General features: G+C 40.0%; 1 protein-coding gene across 5 annotated transcripts; it reads right to left on the bottom strand.

Moving 5' to 3' along the window:
* Positions 1-786: 786 nt before the first annotated feature.
* LOC124273516 lies at positions 787-14,089 on the bottom strand. Of its 5 annotated transcripts, XM_046708794.1 has the most exons (9): positions 14,002-14,077; positions 13,479-13,579; positions 12,559-12,750; positions 10,584-10,939; positions 9,566-9,733; positions 8,718-8,892; positions 4,565-4,788; positions 3,150-3,236; positions 787-1,931 (listed from the first exon to the last, which is right to left on the bottom strand). In XM_046708794.1, the coding sequence occupies exons 4-9, from the start codon at positions 10,747-10,749 to the stop codon at positions 1,678-1,680; spliced, it is 1,074 nt and encodes a 357-aa protein (XP_046564750.1). In that variant the 5' UTR covers positions 10,750-10,939; positions 12,559-12,750; positions 13,479-13,579; positions 14,002-14,077; the 3' UTR covers positions 787-1,677. The 5 variants fall into 5 exon arrangements, with proteins under 5 accessions (XP_046564750.1, XP_046564751.1, XP_046564753.1 ...); XM_046708795.1 differs by lacking the exon at positions 13,479-13,579 and having other exon boundaries at positions 14,002-14,089; XM_046708797.1 differs by lacking the exons at positions 13,479-13,579; positions 14,002-14,077 and adding an exon at positions 13,868-13,975.
* Between the last annotated feature and the right edge of the window lie 509 nt (positions 14,090-14,598).

Here is a 14,598-nt window from a genome sequence, read left to right as displayed (position 1 = left end):
ACGCTCAACACCCGGGTTCGATTCCCCACATGGGTACATTGTGGTAAGCCCGTCTCTGGAGTCCCCTGCCCTGATATTGCTGGAATATTGCATAAGGTGGCGAAAAACTAAACTCACACACACACACACACACACACACACACACACACACACACACACACACACACACACACACACACACACACACTACATGTGGCTCCATATGTGGATATACACATTCCCATGTGATGTGGTTTTGAAGCCGACTGTGGCTTCATATGTACACGTGTCCACATTCCCATGTGACGCACACACAAAACAGTAAATAACTGTTAATCTGACGTTCTTCTATTCTGTCTGCTACTGTGTAATTGGGAGAGCGGAAGGTCGCGGGTTCGATCCCCGACCGCGTCATACCAAAAGACGTTAAAATATGGTACTTGTTGGTCCCTGCCTGGCGCTCGGCATTAATGGGTACAACAAGGACTGGTCGGCTCAGAGTCAGTATAATGTGTCTGAGTGGGGTATTCATGCTTCACTGCGGCATGGTATCTCAGAGGGCTAGAACTATAAAACCAGCTTAAGTCTGGGCTAGTACAAGCAGTCGCACATACACACGCATGCACGTCGTCATATGAGCGAAATATTCACCAGCACGACGTTAAACCCAATTTCACCTCACCTCACCTGTGGAATGTTAAACGCCCACAAGTGAATATTCAATTATCAAATGTTGTTCCCCCTGTCCCTCACAAGTCGATATCCCTTCCTGGGAGTGCCTCACCAGTGTCAAAACAACACAGCTCAGTCATCACAATTTGGTGAATAAATATCTCGCCAGTGTTTATTATGTAAACAGTAAATAAATGGGATACAATAAGTATAATGAATATTAAAGAGTTTAGGATAAAGTCATTGTGAACAATATCTGGATAGGATGTATCGATTGTAATGTATGACTACACAATGACATTTAGAAAGTGGTCAAATGCAACTTATGTTATATTTGGGATTACACTTTCTTAGCAAAGTTCAAATTTTAGTACTCGCCAGCTCACAAAGTCAGCCGTCTAACCCTCTCAGCCATCACGAGCTGAGCCTTTTAGCCGGCTGACTTTCTGTGCGCTGGCGATTAGGTGCCTGACTCTGAGGGTGTGGGTTCGAATCCTGGATATTAATCAACCCCCAAAAGTACTAGAACATGTACTTTACTAAGCAAGTGTAATCCCAAATATAACATATGTTGGATTGTAATGTAGTTGAAAGGCACGAGTTACAACGATTTATTATGCATTTACAGGTTTAGTTTTTAGTAAGAGCTCCAGGATTCTCCGTTCCACAAAACGATCGTAACTCAGATGATCGTAACTCCATACATTTAACATAGACTTGCGACTGTTGAAGCGCTACGATCGCTTTGGGGAATGGGGCCCCGGACTGTAAATGCACCTATCACAGTTGTAATTAGGATTTAAATTAGCAGCATGAACATCCATGGTAGTTAAGGGTATTGTACGTATGATCCGGAAGGGATTTGCATTATAAGATGGTTACACAAAAGTTTGGACCAGTAGATTTGGAACAAACTAAGTACAATTATTAAATTGATCAAGGCGTTCGGCGATCAACGACCAGATAATCTTGTGATTAGATTTGAGTCACAACAATGGGCCTAAAATATACAGTTGCGGTAACGTTCTATTCAGCTTTGCAATCTTTTGAGTGGTTTTCGTTTAGCTTCAGAGCTGCTTCTGACACCCTTTTCCGCAAATCCTCAGCGTCTCGAATTGTCTCCAGTGAAGTTAGAATGCTCTCCACAGACACATCTGGGTGCACATTTGCTTGTGACCACTCTCTGAGAGCAGTGTAGATCTGTTCCGGAACGTTGTTTCTGACCTCGTCACAAATCTGCTCACATCGCGCGTCAATTGACGATTTGTAGTCTTCGTCACCTTAAAAATCAGAAAATACAGAAAAATTCGGTTATTACGAACTCAAAGGAACCACTAATTGTAGTTCGTTATACACCTTTCAACTAAACTATACAGCATGTGGCTGGGTGAAGAACAGTTCGTTATATCCGTCAGTTCGTTATAAACGTAGTTTACTACATGTTAATGTGGATGAAGTGGATTTTCACTTAAACCTATAACGACAGGATGATAACAATTACTTGCAGATGGATGTTAGACCTGGTTACGAATAACCAACTGATGACGAGACTTGTTATACGAGAACATAACCAGGGATAGAATAGATATTGTAAACCAAAAGTCACTGTGTTCTTTTATCTGATTGGTTGAAAAACGTGATCAAATGGTATTCGATTCCCGGAAATTCGTGCGTATTAATACATACAAACATCGCTCACAGCTGTTACGTCGTCAGCTGTGATGACGTCATTCAAATCATATTGTGAATGACGTCACAAATGAGCAGTTCCACATGCTACCATGGGAGACAGCCGAAACGGCCGGCTGATGACATTTCACTGCTGTACCCGTACTCGATTTCAATGAGTGCAGACACAAAAACGTGTGTGGACCTTTTGGTTTACTTTTGTGTTTACAGTGTCGATAAACATCATGTAATGGCCAGTTTCTAATCATGTATTGGCCAAGTATTTGAAGCACGGAAATATTTTATTTGAAACCCCCGGCTGACGCCGTCGGTTCCAAATGAAATCCCGTGCTTCAAATACTCAATAACATCCGGAAATTGGTCAACACATGATGTTTATCTCCTAACCTCATTAAAACAGGCCTGCTCTCAACAGATGAAGTATCCAGAGGAATGAATATACATGAAGCATGGGACTTTTAGGCTTTGTGTGTGATAAAGGAAGGAGAGCCTGTATCACGATCTGATTATTCACATTATTTTCAGGTCGTTTTAGGGAAATAATGAAGACATTCTATCACTGGTATTATTGGTATTCTGTTATGAAAACCCAAAACCTTGAACAGAAAATCGGTTATAATGACGGTAGTAATGTTTGAATAAAGTAATGTCTTTCTTTTTTCATCTACATTGATAAGTGAATATTTTTTTGTTTCCTGAACTGTTTCGATCTGCAGGATTATAAGGAAGTTTGTCCTTATAGCGGTACATCCACGTGTCAATGGTCATCTATTGCAAGTTCACCTGAAAAAAGTAAATGTAGATCTTACCTGGCAAGTTTCGCATGAACATTTTCCAGTTTCCAGTCAGATGGGCACATAGAATCTTGAAGATGGGTCCAGTCCAGGACGATGGATCTGCAATAGGTCCACAATACAAGTGTAGTGATGGAACAGTAGTTAAATATTCAAGAGGACAACACGAATCCAAATGGAATATCACATTTTATCAGTAAAAAGTTAAATAGTTGACCTGAGAAATGTCGGTATATCGGTATATCCTAGTCGGTATATAGTCACCACGTGAAGATCCGGGTCAGAACCACAGGCCTTCGTGTCTTTACGAGGATTAAAGATATTACAAAATATGAAAACTTATGACACTAGGCCTGTGGTCAGAACTGGTCTTCAGCAACCTATGCTTGTCGTAAGAGGCGACTGACCGGATCGGGTGGTCAGGCTCGCTGACTTGGTTGACACATGGCATCGTATTCCAGTTGCGTAGATCGATGTTCATTCTATTGATCACTGGATTGTTTTGTCCAAACTGGATTATCTACATACCGTCATTATATAGCTGGAATGGTGCTGAGTGCGGCGTAAAACAGGAAACCAACAATAGTCAAGCCGAAGCATAATAGGAATGTCGCATTCTGTCAGTAAATATTTCAGCAGAAAACCGGTTGAATATTTCGTCTTAATAGTGAGTGAGTTTAGATTTACGTCGCATTTAGCAATATTTCAATATTTCCCACAATATTATAGTGGGAGACACCAGAAATGGGCTTCACGCATTGTACCCGTTTGGGGAATCGAAATCGGGTCTTCGACATGACGAGCGAACACTTTAACCACTTGCCTATGCCCACCGCACACAGGTCTTAACAGACCTACCCATAAACACAGAGATGCATCAAGATTTAGCTGCATCATTTCAGGAACAATTTTCTGTTGATACTAGTCCCGGGCTTCAGACATACAGGTAAGCATACGACACCTTTCAGGTACAAACCATTAGAAATAGTTTCTTGTCAGTTGGCCGTTTAATGAGTACAGATTCCTGGTCAGTAGAAAAATCCCATGGTTTAATTAGATATTTTTGATGACAGACAAATATTTGTGCCAAATGTATTCTCTTGTTCATATATCTTTCCAAAAACAACCCACCCAAAATCAACTTCTGACAGAGTTGGTAAATTTGAGTTTGATTTTCCAGTCACATTTGCTGAATGCCATTCTTTGCACCTTAAGTAGTTGTCAACAGAATGGTATCCGTCATTGGTACGACGTTAAACGACTGACGCGAGGAACTTTACTCAATATTGTAATTACCCATACCACATCGATATTGACTATTGGGGATGACTTCCACCTCAAATTGATATTGCAGAAAGACGTCTGACTCAAAACAAATATGTGTTAAAGCTTCAAATTAGTGCTTCTTCATGGTGTGATGTGTTGGCTACCTTTTAGTTCCAAATAGACGCTGGGCCTCCGGGATGTCTGTAGAGGAAAAACTTTTATTGATGATCGCCTTCTTACACGTCTACCCTGCATTTGTGTTGTGTTGAGCGATAAACCAGTTTCTGGCAGAGGGGGAACCGTTTCTTGTGGAGGTGGAGCCGGAACCGTTTCGTGTGTAGGTGGACATGTTGCTTGTGGTGGTGAAACCAGCAACAAGGGAACAGCACTGAAATTGCAAAATAAATGATGACATGGTATTCTGGAAGATTGCATATCGTTTATCTGTTCATTAACACATTCACTATGTGAGAGGCTGTACCGCCTGCATAGAGCTAGATCACTTTCATGTTTGAGCGGAGTAAAAACATATGACTATGTCGACATGAATACAACAGCGATATGCACGAATCAACAAGATGCATTGTGATATTTGTGAAGTATATGATCCTATATCGACATGAAGACAACTTATTGGCAGTATACATGAACCAATAACATGCATTGTGATATTTGTGAAGTATATGATCCTATATCGACATGAAGACAACTTATTGGCAGTATACATGAACCAATAACATGCATTGTGATATTTGTGAAACATGATCCTACATCGACATGAAGACAACGTATTGACAGTATACATGAACCAATAACATGCATTGTGATATTTGTGAAGTATATGATCCTATATCGACATGAAGACAACGTATTGGCAGTACACATGAACCAATAACATGCATTGTGATATTTGTGAAACATGATCCTATATCGACATGAAGACAACGTATTGACAGTATACATGAACCAATAAGATGCATTGTGATATTTGTGAAGTATATGATCCTATATCGACATGAAGACAACTTATTGGCAGTATACATGAACCAATAACATGCATTGTGATATTTGTGAAACATGATCCTATATCGACATGAAGACAACGTATTGACAGTATACATGAACCAATAACATGCATTGTGATATTTGTGAAACATATGATCCTATATCGACAAGAAGACAACGTATTGACAGTACACATGAACCAATAGCATGCATTGTGATATTTGTGAGGTATATGATCCTATATCGACACGAAGACAACTTATTGGCAGTATACATGAACCAATAACATGCATTGTGATATTTTTGAAACATATGATCCTATATCGACATGTGGACAACGTATTGGCAGTATACATGAACCAATAACATGCATTGTGATATTTGTGAAACATGATCCTATATCGACATGAAGACAACGTATTGGCAGTATACATGAACCAATACCATGCATTGTGATATTTGTGAAACATATGGTCCGATATCGACATGAAGTCAACGTATTGGCAGTTTACATGAACCAATAACATGCTTTGTGTAATGAGCGAAGTATATGATCCTACATCGACATGAAGACAACGTATTGGCAGTTTACATGAACCAATAACATGCATTGTGATATTTGTGAAACATATGGTCCTATATCGACATGAAGTCAACGTATTGGCAGTTTACATGAACCAATAACATGCTTTGTGTAATGAGCGAAGTATATGATCCTATATCGACATGAAGACAACGTATTGGCAGTTTACATGAACCAATAACATACATTGTGAAATGTTTGGAGCATATGATCCTACATCGACATGAATACAACGTATTGGCGGTATACATGAACCAATAACATGCATTGTGATATTTGTGAAACATATGGTCCTATATCGACATGAAGTCAACGTATTGGCAGTTTACATGAACCAATAACATGCTTTGTGTAATGAGCGAAGTATATGATCCTATATCGACATGAAGACAACGTATTGGCAGTTTACATGAACCAATAACATACATTGTGAAATGTTTGGAGCATATGATCCTACATCGACATGAATACAACGTATTGGCGGTATACATGAACCAATAACATGCATTGTGATATTTGTGAAACATATGGTCCTATATCGACATGAAGTCAACGTATTGGCAGTTTACATGAACCAATAACATGCTTTGTGTAATGAGCGAAGTATATGATCCTATATCGACATGAAGACAACGTATTGGCAGTTTACATGAACCAATAACATACATTGTGAAATGTTTGGAGCATATGATCCTACATCGACATGAATACAACGTATTGGCAGTATACATGAACCAATAACATGCATTGTGATATTTGTGAAACATATGGTCCTATATCGACATGAAGTCAACGTATTGGCAGTTTACATGAACCAATAACATGCTTTGTGTAATGAGCGAAGTATATGATCCTATATCGACATGAAGACAACGTATTGGCAGTTTACATGAACCAATAACATACATTGTGAAATGTTTGGAGCATATGATCCTACATCGACATGAATACAACGTATTGGCAGTATACATGAATCAATAACATGCATTGTGATATTTGTGAAACATATGGTCCTATATCGACATGAAGTCAACGTATTGGCAGTTTACATGAACCAATAACATGCTTTGTGTAATGAGCGAAGTATATGATCCTATATCGACATGAAGACAACGTATTGGCAGTATACATGAACCAATAACATGCATTGTGATATTTGTGAAACATGATCCTATATCGACATGAAGACAACGTATTGGCAGTATACATGAACCAATACCATGCATTGTGATATTTGTGAAACATATGGTCCGATATCGACATGAAGTCAACGTATTGGCAGTTTACATGAACCAATAACATGCTTTGTGTAATGAGCGAAGTATATGATCCTACATCGACATGAAGACAACGTATTGGCAGTTTACATGAACCAATAACATGCATTGTGATATTTGTGAAACATATGGTCCTATATCGACATGAAGTCAACGTATTGGCAGTTTACATGAACCAATAACATGCTTTGTGTAATGAGCGAAGTATATGATCCTATATCGACATGAAGACAACGTATTGGCAGTTTACATGAACCAATAACATACATTGTGAAATGTTTGGAGCATATGATCCTACATCGACATGAATACAACGTATTGGCAGTATACATGAACCAATAACATGCATTGTGATATTTGTGAAACATATGGTCCTATATCGACATGAAGTCAACGTATTGGCAGTTTACATGAACCAATAACATGCTTTGTGTAATGAGCGAAGTATATGATCCTATATCGACATGAAGACAACGTATTGGCAGTTTACATGAACCAATAACATACATTGTGAAATGTTTGGAGCATATGATCCTACATCGACATGAATACAACGTATTGGCAGTATACATGAACCAATAACATGCATTGTGATATTTGTGAAACATATGGTCCTATATCGACATGAAGTCAACGTATTGGCAGTTTACATGAACCAATAACATGCTTTGTGTAATGAGCGAAGTATATGATCCTATATCGACATGAAGACAACGTATTGGCAGTTTACATGAACCAATAACATACATTGTGAAATGTTTGGAGCATATGATCCTACATCGACATGAATACAACGTATTGGCAGTATACATGAACCAATAACATGCATTGTGATATTTGTGAAACATATGGTCCTATATCGACATGAAGTCAACGTATTGGCAGTTTACATGAACCAATAACATGCTTTGTGTAATGAGCGAAGTATATGATCCTATATCGACATGAAGACAACGTATTGGCAGTTTACATGAACCAATAACATACATTGTGAAATGTTTGGAGCATATGATCCTACATCGACATGATAACAACGTATTGGCAGTATACATGAATCAATAACATGCATTGTGATATTTGTGAAACATATGGTCCTATATCGACATGAAGTCAACGTATTGGCAGTTTACATGAACCAATAACATGCTTTGTGTAATGAGCGAAGTATATGATCCTATATCGACATGAAGACAACGTATTGGCAGTTACATGAACCAATAACATACATTGTGAAATGTTTGGAGCATATGATCCTACATCGACATGAATACAACGTATTGGCAGTATACATGAATCAATAACATGCTTTGTGTAATGTTACGAGTAAATAATCCTATATCTACATTAAAACAAAGTAGTGGCAGTAGAGAGCAGAAGCAAACATACCATAGTCAACTTGTCGAGTTGTCATCTAAAAGGAATGTGCAATAGTACACTACTTCCACAGCATACCTGTTGGTTTTGTCCTTTGTGAGATAGCTGTTCCTTGAATGCCTCTTACAGAAGAAGCACAAAGCTGCCAATATGCTCAAGGAGACACAAACAAGCACCCCAATAGGTATCAGCACTGACAGGTTATTGGTCGTTTTATGATGTTCATACTGTTCTTGAAGAATATCATCTTTTTCTAAAACAGAACCATAGAGAATATATTAATACGTGGTTATATTCATGCGGCACCACTTTGATATTCTTAAAAACTGAATTGAATGTATTATTTGAGTTTTCAAATTGGAATAAACAATCTGAATTATTAGCTAGGCACATGCGACATCTATCTTGTCCATATGTATGATGATGGTCATAATCCCAGGCACCTTTGGTGATCCCCGCAACAAATATAATCAGTAAACTATGGTTAAAACGAACACTTACAGTATACACGCTTATAACGAACTGGCGAACTGTTTTTTTGTGTATCATGGCCAGTTTTTATGTTTTAGCCGAAATACGAATAACGAACTCGGGTCATAACTCGAAAATAGTCCCTCTGAGTTCGCAATAACCGTAGTTTACTATATGTCGAATGACTGACTATTAACCACTTGTTCCATTGTCTCAATGTACAATCGGCAACGTACAATGAAAAAGATAAATGTCTGAGAAGATTAAACTGTTTAGTACCGGTTTGTCATTTCTTATATATACTCGTACCAATAATGGTTGTCACCCCCCTCCCCTCCCCATCCCAACCCCACTCACACCCACCCCGCACACCCTCTCCAATTAAAAAAACAACTATTATTGGCATGAGTATATATGTTCCCTAAGTTCAAATCCTAGGTGACATTGTCACATACCCTCTGATTGTACCACATCTGGCTCTGAACACACGGTGTCTGTGTTATGAGTGCAGCGACTCAGAACTGTGGAGTTTTCGCCGCAAAACGAACACTGTTTGCAGTTACCTCCCTCGACAAAATATCCGGAGGCACAGTGACCACACTCTTGGTCAGATTCCTTAGTACCTGGATGCATTAATAGGAATTATATTATTATATCATTTTACAATCAATGATACGTGAGGAACAATCTGGTCTGTGTATTTTCCTATAGGGGACGGCCGATCAGAACAAATATGCTGAATAAAAAACATAGTTGATACGAAAACAGATGAGAATACAAGAAGACATAAAGGAAGAGACAGATCTGTGTAATGGTTGGCTAGTCAGTTTGTTTAACACCGCATTAAGCAATATTCCAGCTGTATGCGACGGTCTGAAAATAATGGTGGTATGGCATGGCACAGCATGGTTTGTTTTAAGCAAAACATAAGGATAAAACAAGAAAAGGACAACAAGACTGACTGACTGAGTTTTGGTTTTACGCCGCTTTTAGCAATATTCCAGCAACATCACGGTAGGGGACACCAGAAATGGGCTTCACACATTGTACCCATGTGGGGATTCAAACCCGGGTCTTCGGCTAACGCTTTAACCACTGGGCTACCCCGACGCCCCAGGATAACAAGAAAAGGGCATCGATAACACTGCGTGACATTGCATCACCAAGCATAAGTCAGACAGGGCAAGACGTACAGCATCAGGATAACGTAACACAGAAAGGTGACCAGTTGCATCTTAGTCTGCATCCAGATGTTCACGGATGAACAGATATACATTGTGACTTTTAAGCACTTACCGAGGGGATGGGGAAGTCTAGTGGTTAAGTCGTTTAGCTCGTCACGCCGAAGACCCGGGTTCCATTCCCCTACAAGGGTACAATGTGTGAAGCCCATTTCTGGTGTCCCCCGAAGTGATATAGCTGGGATATTGCTAAAAGTGGCGTAAAACTAAAGTCACTCACTTAGGCACTTACCGGTTTTCACTATAACCTGGCCAGGTTGACAGGGCGTGTATGGGGAACAGTAACGTATCCCTGCGTGCCCCACCCCCCTGTGTTTGTTGGAAGTATCCGTCCCGGCACTCACACAACACATCATGGGTGGCAGAGCACTCCTGGACTTGCACCATGTTCCGGTCATGGAGACAATAGGCGTGGCAGGGTGCACAGCGGGTGGCCTGTGTGTGATGTGTCTGGAAGTGTTGAGGCGGACATCGATGACACACCGAGAATGTGAAGTTCCTCGAACAGTGTTTGTAAAGGAATGTTCCAGGTTTACACTTGATACATATGTTCTCGCCGTGTGTGTATGTGGTCAGGCCACCTGGGTCCTGAAACAGACAGGGTGAGAAAATATACAGTCGGACTGTAACAAGATAAAATTGTCAAAAAAATACAAAACACTTCTCGTTACAATTATAGTTTGTTTGCGTGTTTTTTAAAGCCACAGTCACCGCTTTCCAGCTATTCCGGCGCTCTGTAAATAATTGGACAAGACAATCCAGTGATGGACATCATGAACATTGATCTACGCAATATGATTAAGGTTTAACGTGAATCAATAAAGTGTACAAATCAGTAAACCTGACCACCAGATCCCCACCGGCATCTCCCACGACACGTACAGGTTGCTGAAGGTCCATTCTAACCCAGACCCTCAAGGTTCATTCATAAGTGTGCATACATTACTTGGGATAAAGTATGACAGGTTACCTATTTTGCTTTAGGTATCAGCATTCGTAGAAAAATTACCATTCAGTATCAATTACGTGTAGGCGACTTTGTTCCTCTCAGAACTTTGTTTTACAAGCCCATCAAATGCATAAGCAACGGTAAAATCAGTGTAGGAAATAAGGCCCGTCCGACCGCCCGAGACGGTGTAGATTTCTGACGGACGTTCTAAATTTACAGCTAGCCAGCCCAATGGTCTGGTAAATTTTTAGATGTTCCATACATCTAAGTAATTTCACCATATTTGGTCTGGTTAAATCCATTTTGGGCTGGTGACATTTTGAAGTTACCAGCCCTGATGTCTGGCTAGATTTTTGGCTTATTTCATACACTGCTAGAATGTGTTGTCAGATCCGATTTGATAGGTTACACAAAGCATGTTTGAAAAATGTGAACATGAACAATTCCGACATTAAAAACAAATTTAAAAAACAAAATGTAAATCAAATTAAATTAAATTAATCAATTTCCCAAAATCCAGGGAAATTGAAATAGCCTCTTATCACACCAATGATGGAAAGGGGTTTTGACTTTTGTGTTCACATTTGTTACCACTGCATGGAATCACTATTCACAGTTATAGGAGGAGGCACATGATTCCAAATTACGTTCTTCTGGAGACCTGTGTCATGTATTAGTTATTTTACCATATTTCAGTTTTGGTTAAACCCGTGAAGATCCGGGTTAGAATAGTTCTTCAGTAAGTGACAGGCGACTAACGGGATCGTGAGGTCAGGTTCGCTGACTTGGTTGACACATGTCATCGTATCCCAATTGCGTAGATCCATGTTCATGCTGTTGATCACTAGATCGTCTGGTCCAGACTCGATTATTTACAGACCGCCGCCATATAGATGAAATATGGTTGCATGCGGCGTAAAACTAAACTCATTCCAGTTTTGATTATCGTCAATGGAAAGGGATCTACGTTCTAATGTTACATTACAACGGCATTAATATTTGTTTTTCATCCACAATTATTGGTGAAGAAGCATATATCCCGATATGCATTGCAGAGATTTCAAGATTTTCAAAATGTGATCTGTCTAACATGGAAGATTCGTTCATCCCTACTCAATCAAAATCCATGGTGTTGACGATGTGAACTATAACTATTACACTGCGTACACTTTCTGACACTATTTTGGATAATATTTCAAAAACACTTTAAGCCTTGAAAAAGATTATCGCATTATCTCACTATGATTTTAATACTCACAGGAGCTGTGTTCGCCGCCGTTTGTAACAACAATGAGGTGAGTAGGATGATAATGTAGATACTGACAGCACAACTGGTTCTGTGACCGGGGCACAACACCGACATCAGTGTTGTGCCCGGCTCTGTATGTCTGTGAGTGTCTTTATGTATTACGTGGTTGTTCCTGGTTTCCACAGAATCCATTCAGCTATTCTGAAATTGTAGAACGATATTTCAATGCGACAATGTACCGTAACCAACGGAACTGTGACAAGAGTATATAACAGCTATGTTAACCTAACACGGATGGTAGGTATGACTGTTTATTTTGTCTGTGCAAGATAACCTGTGCAGTATAACCTGTGCATTATAACAAGCTGTACTGGCGCAAGGTCAGCGTTCAAAGTGATATCTACTTGGTATGGGTCTGACGTCGTACATATCGCTGGGCGTGTCTGGGATTTGAGCCACAACCCGGGGTGTAGGGGAGGGTGTGTGGGGGTTTGGGGGTTGGGAGAGTGAGTTTGATTTTACGCTCGCACTCCAAATATTCCAGCTATATGGAGGAGGGCTGGAAATATTCGAGTCTGGACTAGACTATCCAGTGATCAACAGCATCTGCATCGATCTGCGCAATTGGGAACCGTTGACAAGTCAACCAAGTCAGCGAGCCTGACCACCCGATCCCGTTAGTCGCCTCTTACGACAAGCATGGGTTACTGAAGGTACCGGACCTTCACGGGTCGGAAGAGAGGAGTGAGAGAGACACAGAGAGAGCGAGAGGGAAGGAGAGAGAGAGAGAGGGGGGGGGGGGGTAAGAGAGAGAGAGATAGAGAGAGAGAGAGAGAGAGAGAGATAGATAGAGAGAGAGAGAGATAGATAGAGAGAAATAGATAGAGATAGAGAGAGAGAGAGAGAGAGAGAGAGAGAGAGAGTCCTACCTTAGCCCCTGTAACTGTGACACAAATCTGCACTTCGCTAAGTCATGGCGAAACCTGAACAGGCCACTTTACTTTCAAGGTTGTATTGTGTATCCGCTTGACTGCCACCATTGAAAATAATAGACACGTGACATATATATTGACAACAGGACACAACGACAATGTTGGTGTAACACAGAAACTGTTTGGTTTCACTACTCATTCAAACTTTCTGTTGTTATTAACGTACTTTGTGGATATTCTTGACATTCGCAATCATGCCCATTGAACGTTGATGTTGTGACGCACCACAGGGGCTTGTATTGCTGAAAATAATACGTCCTGGGTCCTACATGCGCACTACATTATTCGATGCTTCAGGACCTCGCAAGCCTGTGTATTATACTTACATTAGTCATTCTGTCAAATGTCATCTCTGTAAACACACCGTTTTGTGCTCTCATATATATCATATCAATTGAACTTTGTTCTCAATTGACTCATGAATTGTACGTTGAGAGAAATAAGATCGACAGGTGCTTACCTTGCAACTGATCCTGATATTGCATACTGTTACCCACACGACTAGTTACATGTACAGTTATTCCAACGAGGCGTGACGAATAGACCAGTTGGAGTCATGGGAATGATACCCTTAACAACATTTCTTAAATAGGTATATAATAAACACGGGCCATTTAGCACATACTAGAGACGAATTGACAGTGCATATTACCCGTTATGATGCCGACTGAAAGAAAAAAACTTAACACTATGGCTGGGGGGTGGGGTGTGTGTGTGTGTGTGTGTGTAGTTTGTTGATGATGATTTTAGGAGGGTCACCCATTTTGTTCTGGGGATCTAGGGGGGTCATCAGTTTTGTACACACGTACAAGGGGGGGTCAGCAATTTTGTACATAAAAATATGTTTAAAATTATTCTTAGAAATTATACATGCAGGGAGGTCACTTACTTTGTACATAAATTTTAGGGGGGGTCATTCACATTGTACATGCTTCTCCATAAAACTCATCATCATACACACCCCACCCCCCACGCCATAAATTATGAACGGTCCCTAAGATGAAGAAATACAGCTTTGATGTTTATGACAGCAAGGTCAACACTTAAACATGAAATG

This window comes from Haliotis rubra, unplaced genomic scaffold, assembly GCF_003918875.1.
Source record: "Haliotis rubra isolate DU_JTF1 unplaced genomic scaffold, ASM391887v1 Scf181, whole genome shotgun sequence".
Lineage (NCBI taxonomy): Eukaryota > Metazoa > Mollusca > Gastropoda > Lepetellida > Haliotidae > Haliotis > Haliotis rubra.
The sequence above is the reverse complement of the archived record's forward strand: the minus strand, read 5'-3'. Positions and strand labels throughout refer to the sequence as shown.

Excerpts from the sequence above, each read along its gene's own strand:
- LOC124273516 (XM_046708795.1), bottom strand. The coding sequence starts at position 10,749 with ATGACCGGAACATGGTGCAAGTCCAGGAGTGCTCTGCCACCCATGATG. Across the intron at positions 9,734-10,583 it reads CCAGGTTATAGTGAAAACCG|GTACTAAGGAATCTGACCAA; the intron begins GTAAGTGCCTAA and ends TAATGCATCCAG. Across the intron at positions 8,893-9,565 it reads AGATGTGGTACAATCAGAGG|AAAAAGATGATATTCTTCAA; the intron begins GTATGTGACAAT and ends GTTCTGTTTTAG.